Raw genomic sequence first — 27,925 nt, 5'->3', positions numbered from 1 at the left:
TGAACCATATCAAGTTAATGGGTTGGGAGTATTGTACTTCTTTTGTATAAGCAGGTCTCGAAAGCTACCTCAAAATTGTAAGCAAATGGCATTTATCAACTCTGTGGGGAAGACCATAGCCAGAAGTATTTTAGAGTATTCACCATACTTGGGCCACAGAGTAAGATATTATCCTATATGAACAGTAGAGATTTAAACTAAATTGTTCAGCTGTTGATAATCTAGTAGTACCTGATTACTTGATAAAAAGATTGCGCAGGGTACAAGCAGCAGCCGCAAAACTAGCATTGAACAGACCTAGAATGTCATCCTCTACAGCTAAGAAGGAGCTCCATTGGCTCCCAATAAAGGAAAGGATAGCGTTTAAATCGCTGTGCGCAGTCTTCAAGGCAATTCAGGGAAAGGGCCCTAAACTGCTGCAAAAGAAATTCAAACGATACACACCGGCAAGAAATCTACAATAGACTGACGCAAATCTATGTAATCCGGAAATTAGGAAAATGAAACGGGGCGGACCAAACTTCTCAGTTAAGGTGGCACAACTTTGGAACAAACGTGCAGCATTGCTGACAAACAGTATGGACCTCCTAACATTCAGGAAAGATCTTAACATGGCTATTCCCACCTTATGAATTTTAAAGATCCATTGAATGGTAGTTTCTTAGGAGAAGCAAGCGCCAGGATGCCATTGAGGTGTGATCTGCTCTGTAAATATATAATAATCATGAATAGCCACGGTTCAGACAGTGTTGGAGAGGTATGTTGGAACCAGGGGCTGCCGGTCTCCAGGGTGTTTATTTTTATGACATCCTTTAACGAGTTGCTAGGTCCACTTTATGGGAAAAACTGGTTGTGCTCTAGGTTCCTTCAGACATTCTAAAGTTCATAATTACCCCTCACCCTTTGGTGTAAGATGCTAATGGGAGTCGACAGGGGCAGGGAATGGTCTAAAACAGGACTGCATTTTAGTCCGATTACTGTTTTACATGACTTGATACGAGCATTCGCGTGTTTGCACTGTTATGAGATTGGATCCTATCCATATTGTAATGTATTCAGACAAAGTGATCCTTTTCGATACTACTCTAATAGGTCTCCAAAGTAGTATGAACAAAATGTACCGGTTTGAGACTAAACATTTTCTGAAGTTTAAGATGTCAAAGAGCAAGGTTGTCGCTTTTAGAGGCCAAAGCAAATCTAGCCACTACAGGTGATTGTTGAGTCATAAAAGAATGGAACCCCTAAAAGCATGCCCATATCGCGGAAGAGTGGTTTGAGTGATAAGCATCATACTATTCACCAGGGTGGTAAGGCCTTGGCTCAGGAGGGGGTATAATCTCATTTTAAAAATTACTTGATAGAAGGTATTTTTAAGAATCTAATTGACCTGTATGAGGTAAAACTCCTGCTGCTCTTCTTTAATCAGTCGAATATATACCTTTTGATTCCTGGTCCTCTACTGCAAAAAAGTAGAAGGGAAAATATTTCCCTATCTCTATTTTTTGGGACCCACGGTCACAATTCAAACACTACTAGTAGAATTCACACTTTTGCTTTTGCTGCTATGATCTGCTGGAGCTATCGTCTTATGCATCAAGGCTTGGATCAGTGAGAGAGTTTTGGAAAAAAAAAATTATTTTCACAGGAAACATAGCATGTTTAAAAAAAATATTGTTAACTATGTTAGACGTCTTTTTGAAATGTCTGAAGAGCAGTGGCGGCTCCTCCGCTAAGGTGGAGGAGCATCGTCTCACTGCTTCGCGCAGTGATGTAAAGGAAACATAAAATAATAACTTGCATTGTTTTCATTTTATGTTTCATTCTGCTGCAGATTTGTGTTTGGGGCGGGGCTGCTCCGACAACAGAAGAGCAAGGGAGGAGAGGTTTTCCTCACTCCTAAGTGCACATGACTGGTGGGCCAGCCCTATCGGGCCGGCCAAACATTCATGGGCTCTTCACATCTTCTACATGCAGGCTGCATTGCAGGCTGCCTAGAGAACATGCCCAGGCCCCCATTCCCTGGCTGAGAGCCTACGTCTGCGCTTAGTCCAGGAGAAGAGGACGGAGGAGAGGCGGTGGCCGGCCGCCACAAGTAGGTTGTTTATAAAACTTTTTTTGTCCCCTGCCCCGCCCCACCCCATCTCCTGGGTCCGGTATCAGCTGCTAGTGCAAAATAGTGTTACATAGTATTACATAACTGGTTAAAATTGGCCCTGAAAGGGCAATACCTCAAGTAAGTTTTAAAATGGACACCGACAGTGGTTTAAAATGGAAATAGTATAAATCTTTGTTGGAGACAGCCTCATGTAAGAGAATGCCACTTTATTTAAAACTATCACTGGAACATAAGATCAGAAAAGTGATATTTATGTGAAGGTGCTCCATGATCAACGCTTCTCCTCCTTCTTTAACGATGATACGTAAGATCTCAATCATCTGAAATTTAAGTGTTCCACTGTACGGTTACGACACAGAATGGTTCTTGCTTCCATTGTTCCACAAAGATGCTTTAACATCTTTGAACGACACACAAATGTTTATGATGTCTTTTCCTGATGAACACACTTGCTACTGTATTTTTAAATCCATTAAAAGTTATTTGAACCTCTACTAAGAGCAATATTTTGTTTCCTTTATTAAGCTTTGTTAATTTCCCGTATGGTCTATACCAATAACATTTCTCTTTCAGTAACTTATGGCAATGGAGTGCAATCAGAGTTGTCTCCTTATGCAGTCTATTGCAGTGTAAATCAATAAGAGAAGTCTTATTGTGCGTTCCAGTAGATGGTATATTATACAGTAAATCCCATGTGTAAAGTAATGGCCTGCAATCTGTTGCAAGGTAATGTAACCTGAGTAATCCTTGTAATCTCATTTAGCAATCTATTAAATGACAAAGTAACCAGAGTGCTATATTGCACTCTACCTAAGAACAAAGTAATCAGTGCTGCAGGAAAGTGGGGTATTATGTAGTGAGGCTAGTTAGGCTTCACTATGCAAAACCTTCATGTTTCCCTAAATAGATCTTTTGGATTCACACTAATAAATCCCAAGCTCACTCGTGTTAAGTAATTGACATGACTTGGAAGAAATCTGCCACCAATTTATAAAAATAAAACCGATTTTTATATAAATTTAGACACCAAAATGAAGACAATCGGATGAGTATAACCAAAGTTATGGATTTTTAATGGAAAAATAAATTGTGCATTTCACTTTTGCAAAACATTAACATTGCGGTCAAGGGCAAACAAACTAGTGACAGTCGGTCACTTTCAGGTCGAATTCAATGGGTGGTAAGGTGATGCAGGTCCCTGGACCATGGTCTGGCAGTCAGTTGAATTTTACCTGGCTTGTGGGGCCCGGGTGCAGCATTGTCCTGGCTTTCCCTGGTGCTGAGCGGGAGCCACAGGTTTGCTGGTTTTACCACTTAGATGGCGCTTATGAGGAAACTGATGCAAAAGCTCGACAACGGAGCCACTGACGCAGCGGCATGCAGGTGTTGTGAGGTTCCCTTGAGGAACACCGTAGAACAAAGGTAGTAGTAGCTGGACTGGCCACAAACATGCCTTGGCAGCGGCAATCTCATCCTTGGGTTTGTTCAACGTCCTGGATTCTGAGGGAAAATGGTAGCTGTCTGAAACCTGTTGGAGGTCAGGACTACGTTTCCCACAGTGTATACTGGCCTATTTACTTCTGGGTGATCCCTTGGCGGGCCCGATGGCCAGTGATTCTTTGGTTCCAGGAGTGTGCTTTGCCTGCGGACTGAAGGGGACTAGTACCATTGTTCAAGGAAGATCTGGTATTGCCTTTGGCTTTCAGAGGGGTTCTTCTTTTCTTTAGATCTGGTCTGGGACGAGTCGCAGTTGTGCAGTTGGCGGGTGGTTGCCACAGGTGCAGGTTATCGCGCTGTTGCTTTGGGCATGTACTGAATTCGCAGACTCTGATTTCCTCTTTGTCCTTGGTTGAAGAAACAGACTCTAGTCTCTTCTTTGTCCTTGGTTGCAAGTCAATCAGATCTGAGGTTCTGGTGCCAGGGGAGCCCCTTAAATTCTAGATTTAGGGGCATTAGAGGTGTGGGTGTTAGTAGCCACTGAGCTACTAGCCCCCAGCGGCTAATCCACCCCTGAGGTGACCACTTCCTGTGGAGGGTGGCATATTTTCTACCCAGAAGCCTCTGTTCTATGACTTTTAAAAATGGCAGAATCCTTCTTTGGCTGTACAGACCACGTGGCTCACCTTACGGGTGTGGCTAGCCTTCTGGGTGTGGCTAGCCTTCTGGGGTGTGCTCCTCCTGACTACCTAATTTTCCCTCCTGCCTGGGTTGCAAATGTGCCTGGCGTAGTGGCTTGGCTTTTACCACCCTTAAAAGGAAGGCTGGGTGCATATTGGAGTCGGTGAGGGCTTTGATAGGTCACTGCCATGATGTGCATCTTCTCTAGCTGTCCTGCCAGGGAGGGAGGTGACACCTCCCGCCCAGGCAGGCCTTTGGTTCTGCCTCCTGACAGCGTTCACACCTATTGGCAAGAGGTCAGACTCTTGTCTTGGCGGCACAAGCTGCAGACTAACAGCCAAAGCATAGGAAAGACTGGGGAACCATATGGGCAACCTCTAAGCTAGCCACTTGGGTACATGTCACATTAAATCCACCTTTAGAAAATGGTCGGGTTTGATAAGACAAGTTGTTTGATACCAAACAATCTTTCAGTGGAACCATAATGGAACTGACAACCTCAGGGGGACCTGGGTGTTAGCTCATGTTATCTTATGTCCCCCTGATCACTTATAGTAGTCCAAAAAGAAATGAGGCTACTATAGGGGCATATAAGCTTGCAATTATATGTCCACACCTTTAAATTATGCGCCCTACCTCCTGGGTTCAGGAGGCCTACCTTAGGGGTGACTGACATTTATTAAAAATAGTGCTGTGACCTTGCCACTCATGGTAAGGGCAAAGCCGGGTTTGAGCAGTTTGCACTGCTCCAGCAATGGCAGGCCTGCTGTCATCTGTTTTCTTGGGTCACTCGGGCTGGCACAATCAGTGCTTCAGGACCTGGTGACCCCTTTAACTCCCATGCCCTGGGCACCACTGGTACCTCTTACCCTTATACGTATAAGGGAGGTTAAAGTCCTTACCAATTGGGGTTACCAATTCACATTCATCATATTTAAGGAACAGTGCACTAGCACTCGGGCCTGGTTGGCAGGGCTCAGTGCACTTCAGAGTCAAATGTGTCACTGGTGGAGAATAAAGTGTTGGGGGTGACCATACAAAAAGGGCACTTTCCTACAGTGCAGTCTCTTTCTGTAATCTAATATATGATGAAGGGGTAGGAGCAAGCTCATGCTGTAATAAAATATTGTATTAAGCAACCAGACAAATCACCACTCTAGTGAAATATTGAAAGTCATCATTTGAAATCCAATCCTGAGTAAAGTAATCTGTAGTTACAGGTTTAAGTATTCAGAGTAATCTCTTCTGCGAATGCAGGGTTAAGTAACCAGAGTAATCTGTTGTAATCTAATGCAGGGTGAAGCAATCTAGGTAATTTCATTCTGTAAACCAGCAAGCTTACTTCTCTTCCTTAATCTGTTTAGGGTTAAGTACTTGTATCAATGTGGTGCTGTAATTTATTTAATGGTAAAGTTGTCCGTGTATTTGTCAGTCTAATGCAGGGTGAAGTAACGATTGCACTCCTCCTCTTTATTCAGATGCATCATAGAATATTCATACCAATCACTTCCTGTGATCGAATAGAGGGCAACGTAATCAACGTAATATCCTGCAATCTAAAACAGGGTGAAATAATCAGGGCAGTCTCCAATAATATAATTCAGGCTGAAACGTTAACTAATAAAGCATTGAGTAATCAAGGTCATTTTAACTAATGCAGGACCTCATAGTAAACTACTATTGCAATCTAATGTAAGATAATGTAAACACATACCTCTCCTCTACATCAGGTGAAACTAAACAAGCAATTTGCTTCTGGGATCTATTACACCGTAAAGTAGGCGGCAGAATTTATTTTCATAATCCAATGCACAGTAAAGGAGTCCATGTAATATTCTGCAATGCATTAAAGATTACAGAGTACACTCAATCTGCTATCAAATAAAGTGTAATTTAATCACAAGAGACACCTTTAAACTAATGTAGGGTAAAGTTACCGGAGAAAACTCATTCTAGAATATAATGCATGACATAGAGTATTTGAGTAATCATCTCCTATAATTTAATTCAAGGCAAAGAAGTATAAATCTTCTCTAGTGTAATGAAAAGCATTTTAATCTGAGTCATCATCTGCCAAAAATACAGGGTAAAGTACACAGATTAGAGTAATCCCATTATGTAATTCGCTCTAGGGTTAATTGAAGTAATCATCCTCAAACGGCTGTAGAATAAAATAATCCCTATCGTGTTCTTATGATTGTTTACTGATTAAGGTATTGAGAGTAATTGTCTGTTCCCTAAATTTACGTAACTCAAAGTGAAGTAAATATCTTAATCGCCATCTGCAATCTAATGCAGTTTGTACTGCTGCCTGTACTTTACCTGTGGTGGCAGCCATTTGACCAGTTTTGGTCCTTTGTGTGACAACTGATGCATTCTCAGTATTTTTAGTTTGGTTTCATTGAACGAATTAGACTAACACATTTGATAGCAATTCTTCATAGGTGAAAAGCTTAGGGCTGAAAACTGTGTCAGTGATGAAGTGGAGTTCGGTGGCGACCGCAGAGCCCATGCTGTCCTGTTTTGTATGTGAGGAAGGCTTGGCCTACTAGCTCCTGTGCACTATTGTGTCTATCTGTGAAGCTTGAGAAACCTTTGCTTTATGCAAATACACATTGTCATATCTGATGCACTGCTGGCGGTCTTTACCATACCAATGGCCTCGCCTTCTCCATAACCTCGACCCGGTTGACTATGTGGCGACTGAGAGTGCACGCGCCTCAGGCACAGTTTCTACCTGTTGCAAGTCATGACGGAACACGCCGTTTCTTTCTAACGATCTCGATTCCCTTCGTCCATTAGATGTACGAGATCCCCGCATCCCCTCCAGTGACCATGAGGCACAGTGTTGCTTTTTCTTAAGTAGGTTACATGTTGTATGTTGTATGTTACTGTGTGTGTTTAGTCAGACCTAATTATTTATTTAATTCCAGCACAACTTTTCCATCACTACGCCGGCATGGAGTGAATAATTGCATTTCTTCCTTTTTTCACTTAGCGGCACGCCAGTCATGGAAGTGTGCATTCACCTGTGTGTAGTGTGTTCACATCTTTAGCTACTACTATGTATTACACTATGCGCATATATATGTATATATAATTTTTCTCGCCATTAACTGTGATTTTGTGATTTACAGATCAGTATACCAACGTACATAACGTATGTATATATATTTTAAAACGCATGCCTTACTATTGTGGCATCACACTTATCTCACCTTATTAAGGTTGACTAGGAGTGGCAAGTTTCTCGACACTGGGCTGGTCCCAGTGTAGTCCTGACGAAGAGCTGGGGAGCTCGAAACTAGTTGACTTCATAATATGCTAGGCACACCTTTCCATCATAGTTAGGGTCCCTTGTCATATTACCCCGTTTTTAATTTTTTCAGCTTAGAGCACCAATAAAGTTTATTTTGTAGCCCATTAGCTGATTATTTTAATTTTCCCACTCCACCACTTCACTTACACCACACATAGTTTACCCAAATTCTCAGTGCTCCTACGTAACACCGCAAGTCGCAGCACGCCTCAGTCCGTAGAGGACTGGGAGGACCCCTATGATGAAGCATGTCACCGTGGGGAAACCCTGGTGAGTGAGGGGACTATAGAAAAAGATAATACTTCTCTTTCGGATAACGGTGTCTTCAAGGATCAAATTGTTTCCTACACCTTCTGCTTTTTCCCAGTTAGGTTCCTGTCTATCTGACTTGTTTAGATAGTCTTTTTTGCTAGATATATTTGTGGAGGGTGAACCTAACTTTTACCTCTACTTCCCCTTATTTCTGAAGTAATGCAAGTCATTTAGTGTCAGTGGCTGGCTCTTTGCTGGGACGCTCCCTGTGCCCACTATCTCTCCATCACACTGAGCTGTCAATGCTATGTCCCTGGAGAGACCTGCGTCAGTGGTGAGTAGACGCTCCACTGTGGTGGGCTAAGTGACTGGACTCTGTCCAGCGAAGGCTTCATTGATGCCGTCTCCATGAGACGCACCTAACCTCGCAGGTATAAGAATTGTAATGCTTATCGAACTCAGTAGATACCAGTGTGCTACAGATTGCACCCCACGTTACATTTTTGCATGTCAAACCTGCAGGGATTTAAAGAGTAAATAATGGCCTGTAAATACTTGGACATGCGGATTTTGGTGCAGTAAGCTCCAAAATCCAAATGTTACATGCTATTCGGAGTTTAATACTTGTGACAAGTGATCATTATCCCACCTAAATACATTCTGAACATAGTGTTGGATTTTTTGGGGAGCGATATATATCACACCAATAAACTGGCCACTCTGATAAAAGGGCCTAAGCATCACTCATAGGGCGCTTTCTAGATGTGTTTTAGAAATACCTTTCATCATTACACACCCTCCAGACTACTACAAATGTATGCAATTTCCATCAAAACAGGCTCACATAAATTGAAGTGGGCATGTATGCATGTTCTTGTCTTTTAACTCTAAAATGTCCTTCCTAATCGTCTAAGATGAAAAGAGGGATGGAGAGCAACCTCTTCAGATTGGTCTTTGATGAGGTGGCATGCAAACATTCTATGTCAACCCTTTCCTGCGTATGCAGATGCTCACCCCAAGCCTCCTCCTCCAACACATTGCTTCTTTGTCAGATGGGGAATGATGCATCATGCAAAGCACTAGTTGCAGAAGCACACGTGAATATTTAGCAACTTAATATCTCCAGTGACTCGGTGAGAAAGCATGTAGTTCTGTTGTCACCCCTATCAGTCATTTCAGTCACTTAGCTGAGCTACCAGCATTGCTCACTAACCCACAGAATGTGGCAGAAACCTCTTTACAAACACTCAATGTTATATGAGGTCTTGTGTACAATAGTGCTCGCTCTAAATAAGTAACCAATTGTTTCTTGAAGTCTTTCAGTCACATCAAGGGGAGGCGGTGTCAAATGTTGGTCTGGCTAGATGGATTTGTGATGCATTCAGGTCTGTCACTTCAAGGAGCATCACTAACACATTCTACTAGTATCTTGTCCTGGCTTTCCTGGGTAACCTTTGTTTAGCTGACATACATTGAGCAGCTACCAGGGCATCAGTACACGCATGTACAAAGCTTTAGTGTGTGGATATACAGCTCTGAGAATGGGCACACGCTGGCAGATTATTTTTAAGACTCTATTTACAACGTCTTCAACTACTTTCTGACAGTCACTCCTTCAGAAGGGTACTGCTTTACAGTCGATGCGCAGCATGTGCTCTGCTATAACATGGCTGCATTCAGAAAATGATATTTACCTGCACAATAGTTTTTCCTCTAGGTGTGTTACATATTTATGTATGAATCTTCCAAATACACAGATGCAGTATGAGTTGTACATTTTTAAACCAGACACTCAATGACTGTTTTGCAAATTTTGTAAGACTCTTGAGGTGATGTCAAGGTCTAAGCAAAACACTCCAAAGTGGCCTCCAGAGCTGAACACTATAGTACAGATGAGGTCTTCAGATGTAGGCACAAGACTCCTGTAAAGGATCTTAGAACTGAGCACATCACTTCAGTGGAGGCCTCCATCCCTGAACTCAATGCGGTACAGGTGATCTTCAGAATGGTACAATATTTCAGATGTGGCCTTCCACACTGTTCAAAATTCAAAATTCAAAAAAAAAAAGCCTGCCTAGTTCATTATTTGACGCAAGATATCAATTGTTTCAAAGTACAATAAGTCACAATTGAGCCCAGTGATTCAATACGAGACAAACAGATGATGGACAGAATGCAGAGCAAATCAAACATTCTCCCACAGTCAATAGATCTGGGTTCAATTCATCGTTCATTTGCTCACCATGCCACCCCAGTTTAGACCCAGCCATATGCAAATCAGTCATGACCCTGCGCCTCACAGGAACAGACCGAACTGCCAAGCCAGGTCCTCCTTGGACCGGAAACAAGCATCCTGGGAACAAGCATCCTGGGACCGGTTTCGGGGCATCACCCCTCATCAGCCAGGCTAGCTTTAATCCAATGGTACAGTGAGCCTAGGACCCATGTCTGGGCATACCCGGCGCACTTAGGGCGAGAAAACAGTAGACACACAGAGGATGGACAGAATGCAGAGCAAATCAAACATTCTCCCCCAGTCAATAGATATGGGTTAAATTCATCGTTCATTTGCTCACCATGCCACCCCAGTTTAGACCCAGCCATATGCAAATCATTCTTGACCCTGTGCCTCACGGGAACAGACCGAAGTGCCAAGCCAGGTCTTCCCTGGACCAGAAACACACATCCTGGGAACAAGCATCCTGGGACCGGTTTTGGGGCATCACCCCTCATCAGCCAGGCCAGATTGAATTTAATGGCACAGTGAGCCTGGGACCCAAGTGTGGGCATACCCGGCGCACTTATGGCGAAAAAGCAAGAGACACACACAGATGATGGACAGAATACAGAGCAAATCAAACATTCTCCCCCAGTCAATAGATCTGGGTTAAATCCATTGTTCTTTTCCTCACCATGCCACCCCAGTTTAGACCCAGGCATATTCAAATCAGTCTTGACCCTGTGCCTCATGGGGGCAGTCCAGACCGAACTGCCAAGCCAAGTCCTCCCTGGACTGGAAACAAGCATCCTGGTTCCGGTTTTGGGGCATCACCCTTCATCAGCCAGGCTAGCTTGAATCTAATGGCACAGTGAGCCCAGGACCCAAGTCTGGGCATACCCGGCGCACTTAGGGCGAGAAAGCAAGAGACACACACAGATGATGGACGGAATACAAGCAAATCAAACATTCTCCCCCAGTCAATAGATCTGGGTTTAATCCATTATTCTTTTGGTCACCATGACACCCCAGTTTAGACCCAACCACATGCAAATCAGTCTTGCATTTGTCACCCCGAGTGGTACGGGTATGCCCAGAGGTGGGTCCCATGCTCTCCATGCCACTGGAGTCCAGCTAGCCTGGCTGAGGAGGGGTGATGCCCCGAAACCGGTCCCAGAATGCTTGTTTCCAGTCCAGGGAGGACCTGACCTTGCAGTACGGGCTGGACTGATCTCGTGGGGAACAGGGTCAAGACTGATTTGTATATGGCTGGGTCTGAACTGAATGGCATGGGAAGCAAAAAAACGATGGATTTAGCCACAGATCTCTGGACTGGGGTGAATGTTTGACATTGTGCAGCATTCTGTCCATCAATTGTTCTTTTTGCATTTGTCACCCTGAGTGGGACGGGCATGCCCAGACCAAGGTACCGTGTTTTCCATGCCACTGGAGTCAAACTAGCCAGGCTGATTAGGGGTTATGCCCTGAAACCGGTCCCAGGATGCTTGTTTCCAGTCCAGGGAGGACCTGGCCTCTCAGTTCGGGCTGGACTGTTCCAATGGGACACAGGGTCAAGATTGATTTGCATATGGCTGGGTCTGAACTGAATGGCATGGGGAGCAAAAAAACGATAGATTTAGGCCCAGATCTATGTACTGGGGTTAATGTTTGACATTGGGCAGCCTTCTGTCCATCAATTGTTCTTTTTGCAGTGATTCGGTAAAAGCAACTAATCTCATATAAATACTGCTTGATTTTATTGAATTTGTGTTGTATGTTTATGGATGACTGATGTATGCGATTAGAATTGTATGTATGTAGTGTGATTGATAGTCTGATTGTTTTGTTTGGGGGGGCCTGAGCCTGGGTCTCTCCACGGTGAATACACTTTGTTACTATTGTAAATGTTGTGTTGGTATTTGAAAATATATTGTATATACCTAATGTCTGGTGAATGTACCATAAGAATTTTTGAAAATTTTGAATAAATATGTGTGCATATTTGTGACAAACCTGGCTTTGCAATTTGTTGCTTGTTGTTTGTACTGAATCACTGGGCTCAACTGCGACTTACTGCGCTTTTGAAATTATTGATGAGATATCGTAGTTCAATTAATGTACTAGGTAAGCTTTTTTTTTTGTTTGAACTGTGGTTTTCTTCCTCTGCTCCCCTGCCTGTCTATTTGTTTCTTCAGGGGCCCTCTTTCTTTGGATAGCTTCCACACTGTTCACAATGTTTTGATAGTGTCCTCCAGAACTGGCTACAATACACTACACCTGTACTCCGGAACTAGACACAGTGAACCATGGGCAGCATCTAGAATTTGCAAAAAACACCTGAGGCGACGTATAACGAGATACAATGCAACTGCGGCAATATCCAGGTTTGGATACATTGCTCCACTGGTAGCTTCTGAAACTAAATGCATCATCCCCAGTTGGGACTTTAGGCTCCTAACATACTACTCAAGATTAGACCTTCAGAAATTAACACAATACCTCAGCTGATATCTCACCAATCATGTGTAGATTGAAAAGTTTTAGCTCAAAATTCCTCTTGTTTTCACCATGGTCCTATGATGTTGTGTACCCAATCCAATTTGAGGGCCTCTTTTGTGAGAATTTCAAGATCGTCGCATGCAACCACACATCCCAATTCAATGATACACCAGAAGAAAGAGGCCCAAGCAAAAATATTTGTGAGAGACCCTTTTCTCGTGTTAATTGGTCAACAGTCTTTATGCGTTTTCATTGAGAAAACCATAAAAGAACACACAAAAAATGCAAATGAAAAAATGCTCTGGTAAAATAAGATTAGTACAATAGCTCCAACAGCCAGAGAGAATCAGACGAGGCATCAATTGGTCAATAAAATCTTTCTTAGACGAACAGCACCAGATAAAAAGAGGGCAAAATTAAAACAAGTAAAGACATTCTGTAATAATATTAAATAAAAAAAGTGCAGGTCGGACTTTTACAAGGTGCTTATCAGCAAACAATTGAGTAATAAAAGATGACCTTAAACTCCTGTAATACGAGATCAAAAGCATCATGTCCTGAACTGAAGAATTCTTACAGCTCCATGGAATGAGGGTAGATTCCTTAGCGCTACCATAGGGAACAGCTAACAAATGGTGTATTAATTTTAGTTTGTAGCATACCAGAAGGAATTAATGATAATTCGACATGTTATAAGAGATACGGTTCGATTGACAAAGTGGTCTGGAGTGGTAAGTAATCTCTTAGAGACGGTTTATCCTTAGCCAGTAATGCTCTCTCTCTGGCTCTCCAATTCGTGAAAGCTCTCCTAGTCCAAGAGTAATCCTCTGTGACTAAGGAGTCAGGATGATTAAACAATTCAGGGCGACCAAGCTTAATAAAACAGTTCTTTAATATAGAATGGTGAAACTGCTTAGGGTGAATCAGAACCAAGATCCAGAAGAGTAAGGGCTGGACCATCACTATGTCCTCTAGATAGTCAACCCCTAGTCCCTCATGGGTACTCGTGGATGATCTACTCTGGGAGGGAGAGAGAAGATTTCTTAAAAACTTGTGCCCAAGAACTTGCACTGATGTCACCTCCATTGGCAGCTATGGCTTCGCATTTAGCTCTATAGTTATCCATCAAAACTTTGATGAACTTGTGACCCAACCTGTAAGCAAAGCCGAACACTGATGCAGTACGCTTGGAAAACAGATGGCCTCTTGCTATCATCAAGGAGGACCAAGATAAAGACAAGCCAAACAACACTTCCAAAATAAGGGAATATGGAGACTCGGCTAAGGGGATTGCCTTTAATGCAGTACAATCTAGACGTGGTGCCCTTGGATCACTCACCTAACATGGGACTTAATGAAGCTGATACTCAAATTAAGGCTGTCCATGAATTCCAAAAATCGGTTGAGCAAAACCTCTAAACCCAAGGCTGTACGAGATAGAAGAACAGCATCCTCTGCATAAAGCAAGATAGAGGTCAGACCAGAACCAATTTGGTGCAAGTTCCTACCAGCTTCTACCAATGACTTTTGGAGGCTGATATATAATGTAAATGAAAATGGGGACAGAATACAGCCTTGACGAACTCCCCGGTTAAGCGTAAAGTTCTCTGTGCATTCACCCCATCACCAAATCTCACGGAGGCTGACAATTTAAAATGTAAGTTGTGCAAAAATACAAAAACAACTGGTGGTCGGGCCCCATCCCCAGCATGATGTACCAAAGCTTCTCCCTATTGACCCTGTTGAAGGCTGTGCTAAGATCCATTAATGCGACATGTAAATCCCATTTTTTTCTTTTTTTTTTTGCAATAGAGTATTTGGCAATAAGCCTATAAAGATTAAGACCCTGATCGACAGTACCAAGGCCCTGATGAAACCCGTACTGAGTATCAAATAAGACCTGTTGTTCTGTGGCCCAATCCACTAGTCTAATCTTGGCTGAAGAACTAATCAGTGAAATGGGCCTATAACACTTAGGGTCTTGGCGATTGATTTTCTTAAAAACAGCTACGATCCGGGATAGACTCAAGAACATGCACAGCCCTAAGCTGTTGCACACCTGAGAATCTACAATCTATTCATTTTGCGTTTAGCGCTGGCAAGCAAAACATAGGCAACTTCTTAGTTCAGTTTCACTGTGTTTCTCGGCAAATAAGTAGGTCTGCACAGTGACCAATCAGCCCATGTTTCTACTGTACATGCTCGTCCTGTTTCATGTCCGGAACCAGGTGGCAAAAGAGTGACTGATAAAGTCAAAGGTCCGACCCTGAGTTGTCACAGTTTTCGTCACGGAAACAAGGGATATACAATCGGTTCAGGATCTGTGACGACACGAGCCTCTATCAATGAGCAGGAAGAGATGGAAAGAACGGAACAGCTTGCTAGGGTGGTGGCTGAAGGAGTACTACTCAGTGTTTTTGCAAATAATTGATCCACCACTGTTCAGAGACTGACGTCTTCGAGATAATCATCAGAATACGAACAAATAGAAGATTCTGGTTGATGTCAATGAGCACCACATCTGGCCATTACAGAGAAGCTGGCTGCCATCATGAATCAACACGAGAAGTTGATGGATTTCAAAGAATGGCTGCTGCTGAGCAGGTTCTGTGTTTGAATTTTCTGCTGGTTAGCAGCAATTGATTGCTACAGGACAACGGCAAGAGCAAAACATTCAGTGTGGTCAGCAAGAAGGTATGCATCAGTTGAAGAGGAAATTAATACTGAGATTGCTAATGTGGAGGCCCAAGGATAGGGTGACACCAGCAGATGTCAGCTCAATGAAAACTTGTGCTAGACCCCAGTAGAAAAGATCAATGTAGACATCCTCAGTACTCCAGATAGTCACCGGCTACAAACTGACAGTAGTTCCCTTTCCATGCAGAGAGCAACAAGATTACCTGATGATCTTAGCAATTAACATCATCGTGTTGCTATGTAGTGGCCAAAAGGTACCAGCGTTCCCAGGAGATTCACGACAGAACAAAATAGATTCAAATATTGCAAGTGAGCAGATTTTGAACCTGGAGCTAACCTTATTTGCTTTCTTCCATGAGTACCGTTATGTTATGTTATGTTAATAATTTGTTATAGAGCCCACGTTCACCGGGAGGTTTCATGGCGCTATCTCTAGCGTGTGCCGGGACCAAGCAGGAGTTACTCGTGGGCCTGTGTGAATAGCCATGTTTTAAGCATTTTCCTGAAGCGTGGGAGGTTGTTGCAGGAACGGATTTCCAACGGAAGGCAATTCCATAGTCTGGGAGCCAGAGTCGCAAACCTGCGCCCGCCCTGGCGTTGAAGCTTAAAAGACGGGGCGGCCAGGAGTTGGAGGTTGGCGGAGCAGAGGTTGCGGGAGGGGATGTACCTAGGAAGAAGGCATTTGATGAATTTAGGGCTGCGGCCATGGAGGGACTTAAAGATAATGCAGGCCGTCTTAAATGCAGTGCGTTGTGGAATGGGGAGCCAGTGGAGGTTTTTTAGCAGAGGTCTGGCAGATTGCCATTGTGGTTGCTGATGGATCAATCTGGCTGCCTAGTTCTGGACCAGTTGGAGGCGATTGCTGAGGAAGAGTGGAAGGCCCAGGTATATAGAGTTGGCATAGTCTAGGCGTGACAGTACCAGGGCTATTACAACCTGAATCAAGACCGAGTGGGTGAACATGCGCCTGATCTTCCTGATCCTGCGGAGCTGGAAGAAGCAGGAGGACACAACCGTGCCTACCCGGGTCTTTAGAGATAGATCATTATTGATGATTACCCCTAGGATTTTTACAGAGGAGGATGTGATGGGGGAGCGCCAAGTTCTGTAGGCCAATAGTGTGGGCCCCAGAGGATTTGGCTGTTCCCATTCAAGACTAGCTCAGTCTTACCGGGGTTCAGCTTCAGATGGTTTTGGTCCATCCACTGCCGAATGTGAAGCATGGTACCCTGGAAATCCCAAATTGATTCAGGGGAGTTGTCTATTGTGAAGGTCAACTGGAGATCATCCGCATAGTTAAAGGTGATAGTATTACTTTCCTTCAAAGACTGAATCAAGGGTATCAGATATAAGCTGAACAGCAAAGGGGACAGCGAGGATCCCTGAGGGACCCCACATGTTGTGGGAAGCTTTGGAGCAGTGAAGGGGGCTAGGATGTCGCGGATGCCGGCCTGTTTGACACGGTCCATTAATGTGGCATGGTCGACCGTGTCAAAAGCGGCCGAGAGGTCCAGAAGGACCAAAGCCTGAGGGATTCTTTTATCAGCATTTTCTCATAGGGCATCCAGTACTGCGAGAATTACTGTCTCAGTGGAGTGAGCAGGGCGGAACCCTGCTTGATGGGGGTCTAAGTAGTCCGACTGCTTGACTGCCTGTCCATTTCATAACCTCTAACAAAACCTTACTGGCCTCTTTGCTAATGGGGTGGGTCGTACTATGACTGCCAACTTAACATGTCACAAAGAGTGGATCTCGCCTCTGCCACCTCCAGAAGAGATCTGTAAATTGGCAACAACAAAGCGGGACACCCACAAGCCATTCACCACTCGCTAGTGAGAAAAATAGTGCTTGTGAACGATAACCAGCTTGAACGCAGCTGTAAAATACCATAAGACTAGTCACTCATTATAAACCAACTAAACCAACAGAAAGGCAGACTGGCGATCCACCAACAGCAGATGCATCCAGTAGCTGAAAATGTTTTGATGCAATGTAGAACCCCTCACAAGACTTGTTCGGTGGGGGTTTACTGCTGGAAAGGATGGGCCAGTGAAAAACATGGTCTGGAGGTGAGCACCGATGAGGCCAGAGCCAATCCCAACCCATGCTGGTAACGCCCCCTTTCCCATCTGTAATCCTAATTTTACAATATAGGTTTACGTCCTATGCAATTTGATTTTTGACCATCGTATGTAAAATGTATGCTCAAACAATTCCTCAAATGTAGAATTTACAATCCGTAATTGCATTTTTTTGTGGCATATCTTCAATTAGGTGTTCAAAGCACTCTGGGAGTCTATCGCCATGTGCTCAGAAGCATTTTTATTTCCATACTGTATATTGTTTGAACGCATTCATACGTAATGAACACATGCACAGCGTTTCCTTTCACCTGCACAGGTTCCAGAAATACATCCTGAACCATGGCTGAATGTTTTGTACATTTTTACATTGAGAGGTGTGGCAAGACTTTTCTGTGTATTTGTTGGTGTTACATGCGAACAGGCCTTGCTGTATGTGACCCAAGCTAACATAATGAATTGCTTCTGCATTTTAAATGAATGAGGTATGTTGTGCAAGAACAGGGCCTAGAAAACAGGCTAATGATGTTTGCGCAACTAATGAGTATGTTCTTGAATTGCCACCATTCCCAGGCGCACACACGACTGCTGAGATATGGCTGGAAGGGAAGATGACCTTGTGTCTTCTTCCCCACCCTAATTTTTTTATGTGTCTTGAGACTAGCACCATACACAGTGTAGCAGGGCATGGTGGGAAATCCCAGGGAGAGCATGGGGATGGAGGTGAGGCTCAGGGAAATGGGACACCTCTCTGGAGGTGCACATATCAATAGTTCAGTAGGTGCAGCAGGGGCAGCTCCTCCATGTGGGCGGAGGAGCGTCGCCCCACTGCTTTCTCGCAGTGTGAGAAGCAGAAACATAAAATGGTATTATTACCATTTTATGTTTCTCATACTGCGAGAAAGCAGAAGAAGGGTTTGGTTGGGGGGTGTGCGGGTGGGCTGTCCTGCTCCAAGGAAGGGGAGGAGTGGCTTGCCCACTGTTATGGGTGCTGACTGTTTGGTCTGCCCCAGACTCTCCGTTTTCTCCATGTAGGATGCATGCAGCCTACATAGAGAAAATGGCCTCCCCATAGACGCCTGTGCGGTCGGCGTCCCAGCCAATCACAACGCTGTCATTGCAGCATTGTGATTGGCTTAGGGAAAGGAGGTTGCCTACTTCCTGGGACTCAGACCAGAGAGAGAAGGAGACACAACGCAGGACCGGACGGGGCAGGCAAAGGTAAGTTTAATTATTATTTTTCCTTTAATTAACATCCCCGCGACACACCGCCCCCTCCCCCCCCCCGCACTAAGGTTCATAGTTGTTAGTAACTCAACCCATCCAAAGTATGTTTATAGCTTACTGTTCATCCAATGTTCAGATGGGAGGGGAGGAAATTACCTTGTTTGCACCACTGGTTCCTCTCCCATATGCCTCAGAGCTATGGGCCAGCCCTGTGAGGTGGAGGACAGTGGCAGCTCCTCCGCTAAGGCGGAGGAATGGTGCCCCACTGCTTTTAAGCAGTGTAAATAAAGGAAACATAAAATGATTATAATAAAGTTATTATCATTTTATCTTTCCGTGTTGCTTTGTGGGCGGGTGTGGTTGCTCTGCACTTGGAGCAGGGCAGGGGAGAAGTGGTTTGCCTACTCAAAGTATGCAATGACTGTTTGGCCGGCCCTTTGGGGTCGGCCATACATTCATGTGCACTCACATGTTCACCATACAGGCTGCATTACACCCTGCGTGGAGAACATGGCCTGGCCCCCACTTCCTGTTTGAGCGCCGAACCACAGCGCTCAGACCAATTACAATGCTGCATTGAATCATTGTGATTGGTCTTGTGTTAGCCTGGGTGCATCCTCATTCCTGTTCAGCAAGTCCTGACACGGAGGAGAGATGCGGCAGCGGTAAGGTAAGTTATTTTTTTACATCCCCACACGCCTCACCCTTGCCACCCCCAATCGGTGACGGCTGCCACTGGCAGAAGATATGGTCTCATAGCACTACCACTGGGGTGGCATGGTGAGCAAAAGAATGATGGATTTAACCCAGATCTCTTGACTGGGGGACAATGTTTCGATTTGTTCTGCATTCTGTCCATCAATTGTGTGTCTTTTGCTCGTAACACTAGACCATAGCGGCGAAGCCCAGGAGATGAGCAGCCTCTCCTGGGAGCATATATCATTAGTCCAGGTATAGTGGGACTGTGGCCCGGACCAATGCACCCAAATTATGGCTGTATTTTCCTGCACAGTCAGTGAACAAGGGAAAAATTGAGCTTGCTTGCACCAGGACACATGGCATCTTTACTACAGCACTGGCCTATTTCCCATGGACCTCGCAGCCATGATCCAGTGTTGCAAGGCCCAGGAGGAGCACTCTGACCTGGTACTTGCAGCCATGACCCAACGATGCAGGACCAAAGCATGGGGGTGAGGGGCATCCAAGGTCCTTGTGGCACTGGACCAAGACTGAGATGCCCATGGACCGGAGCCTCCCTTGGCTATAGCCATCAATAGTTCAATATATGCTCTGGTGTGTTAGGTGCCCATTCATCTAAATAATGACAGTGTTTTTTACTCTCCAGCCAGTGGACGGGGACAGACAATTCACCTAGCTTGCACCAGGGACCATAGAAATGTGTCTATGCCCCTGACCCTCTCCTATGGGCTGTGCAGCAGTGAATCCAGCTCTGTGAGGCCCAGGAGAGGGTTTTGCCCTATTTTGGGCCTTGCTGCCACGCTCCAGCACTGCCAGGTCCAGTGGTTGTGGGATCCTCCCATGGGCCTTGCAGCACTTGGACCATGTTTGTGAGGCCTAGTGGAAGGGGCTCCTCTCATGGTCATAACTATAAAATAAAAAAAAATACAGCAGGTACAGTGGCACCAGCTCCAGAGGTGTTAGAAACCCTGGGGCCTATTTACGAAAAAGTCACGCAGAGCATCAATTCACCTTGTTGGGCTGCACTGCGTGACAGGGAAAGGGAAGTAATGTGCTGTATTTAAGGCAATACAGCACATTCATGCCTTTTCTCGTTCCTGGTGCTCTTTTTGGTAGCCTAGCGCCAATGCAGGCACCCTTACATCATGATACAAGGATGCCTGCTATGCATTCAGGATTGTTTTTGTTGAGAAAGGGACACATTCCTGCACAAAAACAACCCTGAGAGGCATATTCCCCTTTCTCTGAGTGCTACAGAATGCAGCACACATAGAAAGAGGAAGTACTGGGGCGGGGAAAAAAAGAAATTTCTCCTTGTTAAGCTTCACCTGAGAAGGTATATCTTTTTGGTGCATTCCCAGGTCTTCCAGGTCTGGTAAATCTGGGAATGTGTCAAAAACCATTGGAGTTGCATGGAAACACCCACGCAACGCCCATGGAATGCCTTCCCAGGGCAGTGCAGGGTAAGGCAACGCTGCAATTTGCGCTGCATTGCATTTCTCCAGATTTCTGGAGCCCCTCAAGGTTACACATAGCGGCCTTACTTGGCTTCATAAATCACATGTAAGGTTTTCATCGCTTTTTTACCATGTTGCGTGGTACAAGAGCGCCGCCAGCCGGCTCATAACTAGCCCCCCTCCTCCCCAGTGCTTCTGAATTAATTTCTGCATTTCCCTGTCCAGTCTATGCATGCTGAAGGGCAATTACCTTGCTTCCACCAGGTCCTATGTCACACTTTCCAATCCGCTGCCTTCTCCCCAGTGGGCCTTACAATCATGATCCAGCAAGAGAGAGGAGAGAGTACCACCTCCCCTGGTCTCGCAGCCGTGGCACTCTTGGGGCCTGACAGCACTGGGTTGTGAGGCTCAAGGGAAGGCCTCTCGCAGGGGCGTAGACATCAAGAGTGCGGCAGGTCCATGGCTCCAGGTCTCATGGGTGTTCGGTGCCCAATGCACCCAAATGATGGCCCAGAGATCCTCTGAGCTACCTACGTTCCGATTTGAAGAGACCCCGGTCTGGCTTTTCCAGCCATTGTCACTAAATCTATTTTCACAACTTTAACATAGCTGTACTTCGTTTATTTTGTACTTATGTTTTAGTTGTTTTACGGATAACCGCACCAGGGAAGTTGCTTCTAGCAAAGGCATTTCAACGTCATCAGCCAGTCAGAGGGGCCACACACATTCCTTCTCTTCCTGGGGCCACAAAAATCAGGGCCTGTTTGGCGGTAAAACACACCTCAGGAACAGATTTTGTCTCACATGTCTGAAACGATTCTGCACATGCAGAGTTCATCAAGCAGGCACTCCTCAGCTCGCTTGGCTGCCTTCACATGCACGCACTCCTGTGCTGCCTGCTAATTGACCGCATAACTCACTAGGAAACCACATGCACAGGCTGTGCAGGGCCTATCATGCGCTACTCTAGCAGTGTCCCTTGCATGCAGAACTGCGCATGTGCAGCCTGCTAGCTGCTGAGTGGCTTGAGAGCAAAGAAACAAACCTCAGCCTGGTAGACCCACGTGTTAGATGCTGCTCCTCGTGTAAAGCGCCTAGAATCTGGACCAGTATACCACCAGAAACAGGGCTAGCCTGTGACACCTTGGTTCTGCCTCTTCCAGGTCTACCAAAAAAGACTTCCTGCTTGCAAATTATCTCAGCTAACAGAGAATTGACTTTTCGTCCTTTAACATTTAACTGTCCATCTCCCCCCTGGCCTTAGTTATGGTGATAGGCTCCAGGTCTGAAGGGCTTAGGCCGCACCACTAATTTATAATTCGGGCCCAAGGGTTGGGCCAACACCTTTTTACATTGTTTACTGACTGGACATAAGCGTGGCTCGTGTGTTGCCAGACACCTGCTTTCTGAAAGGCAAGGTACGCAAGAGAGATCTGCATTTCTAAGGGAGGGAGGTGGGATGTCAGGCAATCATATGGTGCAATTCAAAGCCATTTCTTAGACCGTTTTCACCCAAGCATTATCACATTCAAGGCAGGACCTTTACTTGTTGAAGAACTGCCCCCTTTTAAATGCACCAGCTGGTGCACCCACGTGTTTTAAAATGTCATTTTGATTCATTCATAAGATCAACTCCACTATGTGTGGAAATAAGGCATGGGACTAACAGGTAAAATTGTTATTTTCACGTTTCCTTTAGGATAATAGCCAGTTTCTATTTTTATCGAGCTCTAAAGGTAGGCGGCACCATTAAAAACAAAAAGACATCTGAGATCCCTGCAAATGATCTTTATATGAAAAGATGCAGTGTGAACTGTTTACTTGTGTATATATTATATTATACTTGTGTATATATTATATTATATACTATAATGTATATATTATAATTATTGTATATATTACACATTGCTAAGGTTTTACCTCACCTCTGCCTGGAAGGCTGTGAGGGACATTCCCATGAGGAAGTGACATCAGTGCACATTGCCTATGTCTGGGTCTTGGTCCCTGCTTTGAGCGTTCAGACTTGGTTGGCCGGCACGGGTTGGTTGGTGCTACACAAAATGGATAAGTATGTTGCTGATGTATTGTTCTTGGGTCAGGATGAGTTCGCTCATTCAAGGTGTCTTCTATGGACCATGAAGCATGGTTTGAGTAAGGGACGCTCGACATCTCCCCTCCATTGAACTGCTCATATGACATGGGCCCAACCAATTCTGCGGTCAACCTGGATCCTGGACCTGACCTCACACGCCTGCCCTGAGTTTACCAGCCTCGCCACCACATGATGCTTTGGGTCCATGCCAGGTCTGGTTATAGCGCTGGTGGTGCCTGGTGCTACAAACATTTTTGACGCCTCTCACCCTATGACCACCTCCTCGGATTTTCTCACAACCATTAGGCAAAAGTGCCCCTCATCTCTCCAATTATATATTATTGCTAAACACACCGCCCCTCCCCCCACCCCTGAGGCCAGCGCCCAGTGCAGCCACACTGGGCGCACTGCCCTAAAGCCGGCTCTGGGCCACGCCCCTGCCAATGCCTGTTACTCTTGCTTGGTTTATTGTTGACTTGGACTGTTGCACTGTTGCACAGTTTCAGTCTCTTGTATAAAATCTCCTTATGTCCTACTCTGTATATATATTGCTTTTAAAATGTACCTTCACGTCCCCACGTGAACGCACAGCACTGCCTTACTTGTTGTGCCAGTGTGTACTATATCAACTATACTTAAGGGCTATTTACACCCCTGTTCTTTGTTTGATGTCTCTTTGTGGAAGCACTATCCTCTTCTCTCCCTCCTGCTGGTTCTTTTGTACAGCGCTCTGACACCCCGTTGTCGCTTCGCAAAACCACAGTACATAAAGAGCCGACTAAAGATAGACCGTACCTTGGTGTGGCAGTAGCCGCTGCAGATGGAGGTGGTAAAGGTGACGCAGAGGGGGCAGTCATCCTTCTCGGCCGAGATGGTGGCGTTGGTCAGATGGCATAGGCCACTGCCCTGTGCGGCGGACAAGGACAGAGCCAGGAGCAGCAGGGCCAGTGTCGGTGGCATTCTGTGGGTAGATATATATGCACATATATATGTATATAAAGGCTATGTATAGTCAGATATAATATCACAACACATATATACCACGTCAGTCGACTACAATAGGAGATACTTATAAATGCAAGGTTGGATTCATATAAAATTCTAAAAATCTTACAGTGTACATTGCCTTATATAATGATTTAAAGGGCAGCTTCAATATTCATCCACAAAATTAAATGCATTAAGTGTCTGGTTTGTAAGGTGAAGGCCGGTCAGGATCTTTATTCTTATAGCTTGTGTAAATCTGTGCACACCTGGACACAGCACTTGTTGACGGTGCCACAAGAGTCCGTGTGAGGTCCAGTGGTCCAGTGCTCCATTTCTTTCAGGTAATAAGCCACGCAAAAATAAATCGTCCCTTAAATTTGATTATAAAATAACTCCTCAATCCAGAACGAGAACAAGCATTTGCAATGCAATACGTCTTGCATTTACAAGAGTTTGAGCTATTGGCGTTGCAAATGACAATGCCTTTTATCTAGGTGTTATTTTTAACCCGATCAATAAAAGGCATTGGGCCATATGTATCAAAGTTTTACCAATTCTGTCTCTATGGGAAAATGTGTTCATATGTTTACAATGTGTTTATAATGTCAATAGCTGAAACTCTTGCAAATGCAAGACCTATTCATTGAAAATGCCAGAGCCTGAGGTATAAAAAATGTTTTTAAATTGTTAGGAGAGCGCGTGACAAAGCCATATTTGAGAAAACCGTTCACGTAGACTGTAATTAAAGCCTACTGAGTAACAACACACATAGCAGGGGGTGTCGCCATGGGAGGTTACAAAGTGAGACAACAAGGCAGTACTAAGGAGGGACTACTAAGCCTTTTTACCAATGAACAGTCGCAATTTACACTGGACAGTGACACAAGCCGATACAAAATATGGGTGGAGAGTGGGCGGAATTTCAAGTCCATAACTGATTACAGCATGCCTCGCAGAGCAGCGCATTCGCTGCCCAGGCTCGACCTAAAAACTGTGGAGGATTTTATCACCATAGTTTCCAGGCAGACCCAATATAAGATGCCACTGGAAAAATGTTTACTTTCTAAGACCCTCCTTAGGAACGACATCATGGCCTCTCTGCAAGATCTTCTATTATGCTTCCTGAATAGGGGCGGAGAAACTGCGTCCTCGGCAGACGCAACTTGGTGCAAAGCAGCTTGAAAAGGGTCATTGCCTCTCGGCCTCCAAATTCACGATTGCAGTACTCCAGGATTCAGTGGTGGACCATGATGTGTTTTTTACAGGATAGAACCAGTACAATTCCTAGTCCAAGCTTGATATAGAGACCTCTTTAGCTCTGGCACTAACTGGTCCCTAGAAGGTTCATGGATGCTGGAGGGTTTGACTTCCAGATGCGGGAGCATCAAACTCCCTTTACCCGGTGGTTTGTGGGACCAGTGTTTGCAGGACTTCATTTGCTTATAAGACTCGCGGGATTTTAGTAATCGCTCCAACCAATCTCCTTTAGAGTAGGTTTAATATGGTGCAGCTATTCTATTTTTGATGAGTCTTTGTGGACATCAAAAAGTGTTTTAAATAGATCTGTGCTGCAGGATTTGTCCATATTCCGGTCCCGTAGACTATATGTTTGAAATGAGTCACCGACTCAAAACTGGTTGTCCCAATACTAGTCTTAGTGCTTCGATGGGAGCGCCTGGGCCTTGGCGCAGTATTCGTTGCAGGGAACGGTTCACGTTTCTTTTGGAGCTCGGGTGCTTCTCTATAGCTCCAGGATTCTGCTTCATACAAAGTTTCCGCTACAGCTTTCACGGTGTATACCTCCAGAATGGATTTTATTGACTCACCACCACCACCACTCTTCTTGCAGCTCAAGGCGGCACCTGTGTTATGGCTCAATCCTGTTGCTATCTTCTCAATTTGTTTCTCCTATGATCATTTATGGTAGAAAAGAATGCCAGGGTCATCGAATGTGTAAATAATAAGTTTTTGGATGTCACAAAAACACTCAAAGCCATTCAGTAAGTAATGCATAGCTAACTTGGGTTGGGCCAGCAGTACTCCGTCGTCCACGCAGCGCTTAATTTCAGCCGGTAGTTTCCAGGGCTCCCACCAGCAGTTAGTTGTCGGCACCAGTGCTTATGACAGTCTGCCACACGAGAGTGCTCTCTGCCTAATTTAGGTATGAGCATAACAAAAGCTGTTTATTCATTCAATATATATTAACAATGACTAATACCTGCCACCCAAGCCATTCTTATAGCTTTGGGGGCCTGGAATAGTATTGTCACACTTGTAAGAGTGTAACGGTTAATAGTCATGTTGGTACTGTCATTGGCAGCACTAGCAGGGACAATGGATGATGCAAGCTTCAGTGTCCTCTTGACGAGGAACCTGGCACCTATTTTTTCACAAATTAAGCGCTGCGTCTGTGAATAGGAGAAGGGGGACTTTCTCACCTCCCATCTATTGGACATCTAGGTTCAGGTCTAAAAGAAACCTTGCCACATCTTTTATGTACAGATTGAAGAATGTTGGTGTTAACACACGGCCTTGGCAGACTCCAAGTAGAATTCGGAAGACTGGTGTGCCTTCTCTCCTTGGACCCTGGCAGTAGTGTCAAGAAGAAGATGCTAAGTCACGCAGGAGGGTATGTGGATTCCCCTCATCTTTCAGGGTGGACCATAGGAGATTGCTGTCGGCCGAGTCCAATGCCATATTCAGATCTATAAATGCCAGATTAGGAGTGGGTTTCCTGAGCACTGTGTATTTTATGCAGGTGAAATGAAGTCTCATAGTCTACAGTATCAGCTCCTTTTCTGAAGCGCACTTGGAAGGTGGAGACTCAGATCACTTGTAACCCACTCCTGGACATGTTTAAGGATAGGTTTCCCATAGATTTTTCCAACTTCTTCAAGTCGTGACATCGGACGATAATTTTCAGAATCTGAGCACGAACCTTCTTTAAAAATGAGAATTATAGTTGCTTCTTTCCACGAGCTGAGACCTTCCCAACTCTCAGGGCTGCTTTAAAAAAGGTTTTTTTTTATAAGTGAGGCCCAGAGTAGAATATTCTGTTCTCGAAGGACTTGAAGGCCAGGATGTAGTAGACCAGTATTCCAGCCATTACTCACGGCCAATTCCTGTGTCCAAAACTGCGGGAGGGCCCTCGCAGCCCCATCCAATTAGTTCCCATTTTTGTTTAGTCCTTGCATCTCACAGCAGACCCAACCAAGTCCCATAGTTTTTGTTGCCGCTGCCCCTTGTGCTTATGTTGAAGCTTAAAAGCTTTCCTTAGATCTCTAATGTTTGGTATTCAATCGTATAGAGGTGCCTTCTTTTCAGGGCTGTCCTAATTGGGCAGCAGTTCGAATGCAGCCAGCTACAGGTAAATATTGCCTCATGGCAGCCTGTTAGGTTGACTCTGATACATGAGGGGGTTGGAAGAAGCTTGATCTTAGAAACCCCATCTGAATATGTGATCTCTGCGGCGGAAGCTTGCATTGCTGCTCCCCTTGATCTATCTATTCATTGGTATATTATTTTATGTTATGTTATAACCTCTTTCTCTGCTGGATCTTCACAGATCAGTCTATCCTGCTGTACACCATGCCACACAGGTGTTCAGAATTGGCATTCAGAAAGATTAGCTATTCCACCTTTTGTGCTGCCAGTGTTGCCACTCCGGTCTTGCGCATGCCCAGATGAGCATGGAAGGCAAGCTCTCGCGAGCGTGTGGATGCTTGGAACCTACTCAGGTTATTTGGTGAGGTAAGGATTAACGCCAGTGCAGTTAGCACTGCTGTACTGCCTGATGAACCTACCCTGTATGTAAGGGAAGCTTGCGCCCATAAAACAGTGCTATATGTTTTCTTTTACATTTGGACTACTGCATGGAAAGTCTGTTGAGCTCTACACACACACGTTACATCTAATTTGTTGTTTCATCTAATTTGTTGATACACCGGTCCAATAAAGTTATCGAAGGCCAAGCGCAGCATACATACAGTTCTGTACTCTCTTCATAAGACTGTATTATGTCTTGATGATATTGACATGAAGTGACCAGCTCTAGAGATGATGGCAGACTGTACTGCCCCTTGAGACTCTTTAGGGGCCAATTGAAGGCTTTCCATTGAGACCTTCGGATTGAAGAAGCAGCTGTTTGCCACGAGTTTCACCTG

The 27,925-nt window shown here is 44.8% G+C and overlaps 1 protein-coding gene across 1 annotated transcript in view; it reads right to left on the bottom strand.

Moving 5' to 3' along the window:
• Positions 1 to 23,735, bottom strand: part of LOC146809433 (lutropin subunit beta-like) — a 39,137-nt gene extending 15,402 nt beyond the window's left edge. Inside the window, exon 1 of the mRNA XM_085614341.1 lies at positions 23,571 to 23,735. Coding sequence (XP_085470467.1) covers positions 23,571 to 23,735 — 165 coding nt within the window. The remainder of the gene's footprint in view (positions 1 to 23,570) is intronic.
• Positions 23,736 to 27,925: the final 4,190 nt, after the last annotated feature.

Source organism: Triturus cristatus, chromosome 7, assembly GCF_964204655.1.
Source record: "Triturus cristatus chromosome 7, aTriCri1.1, whole genome shotgun sequence".
NCBI classification, from domain to species: Eukaryota; Metazoa; Chordata; class Amphibia; order Caudata; family Salamandridae; genus Triturus; species Triturus cristatus.
This window is presented reverse-complemented; position numbering and strand designations above follow the sequence as displayed.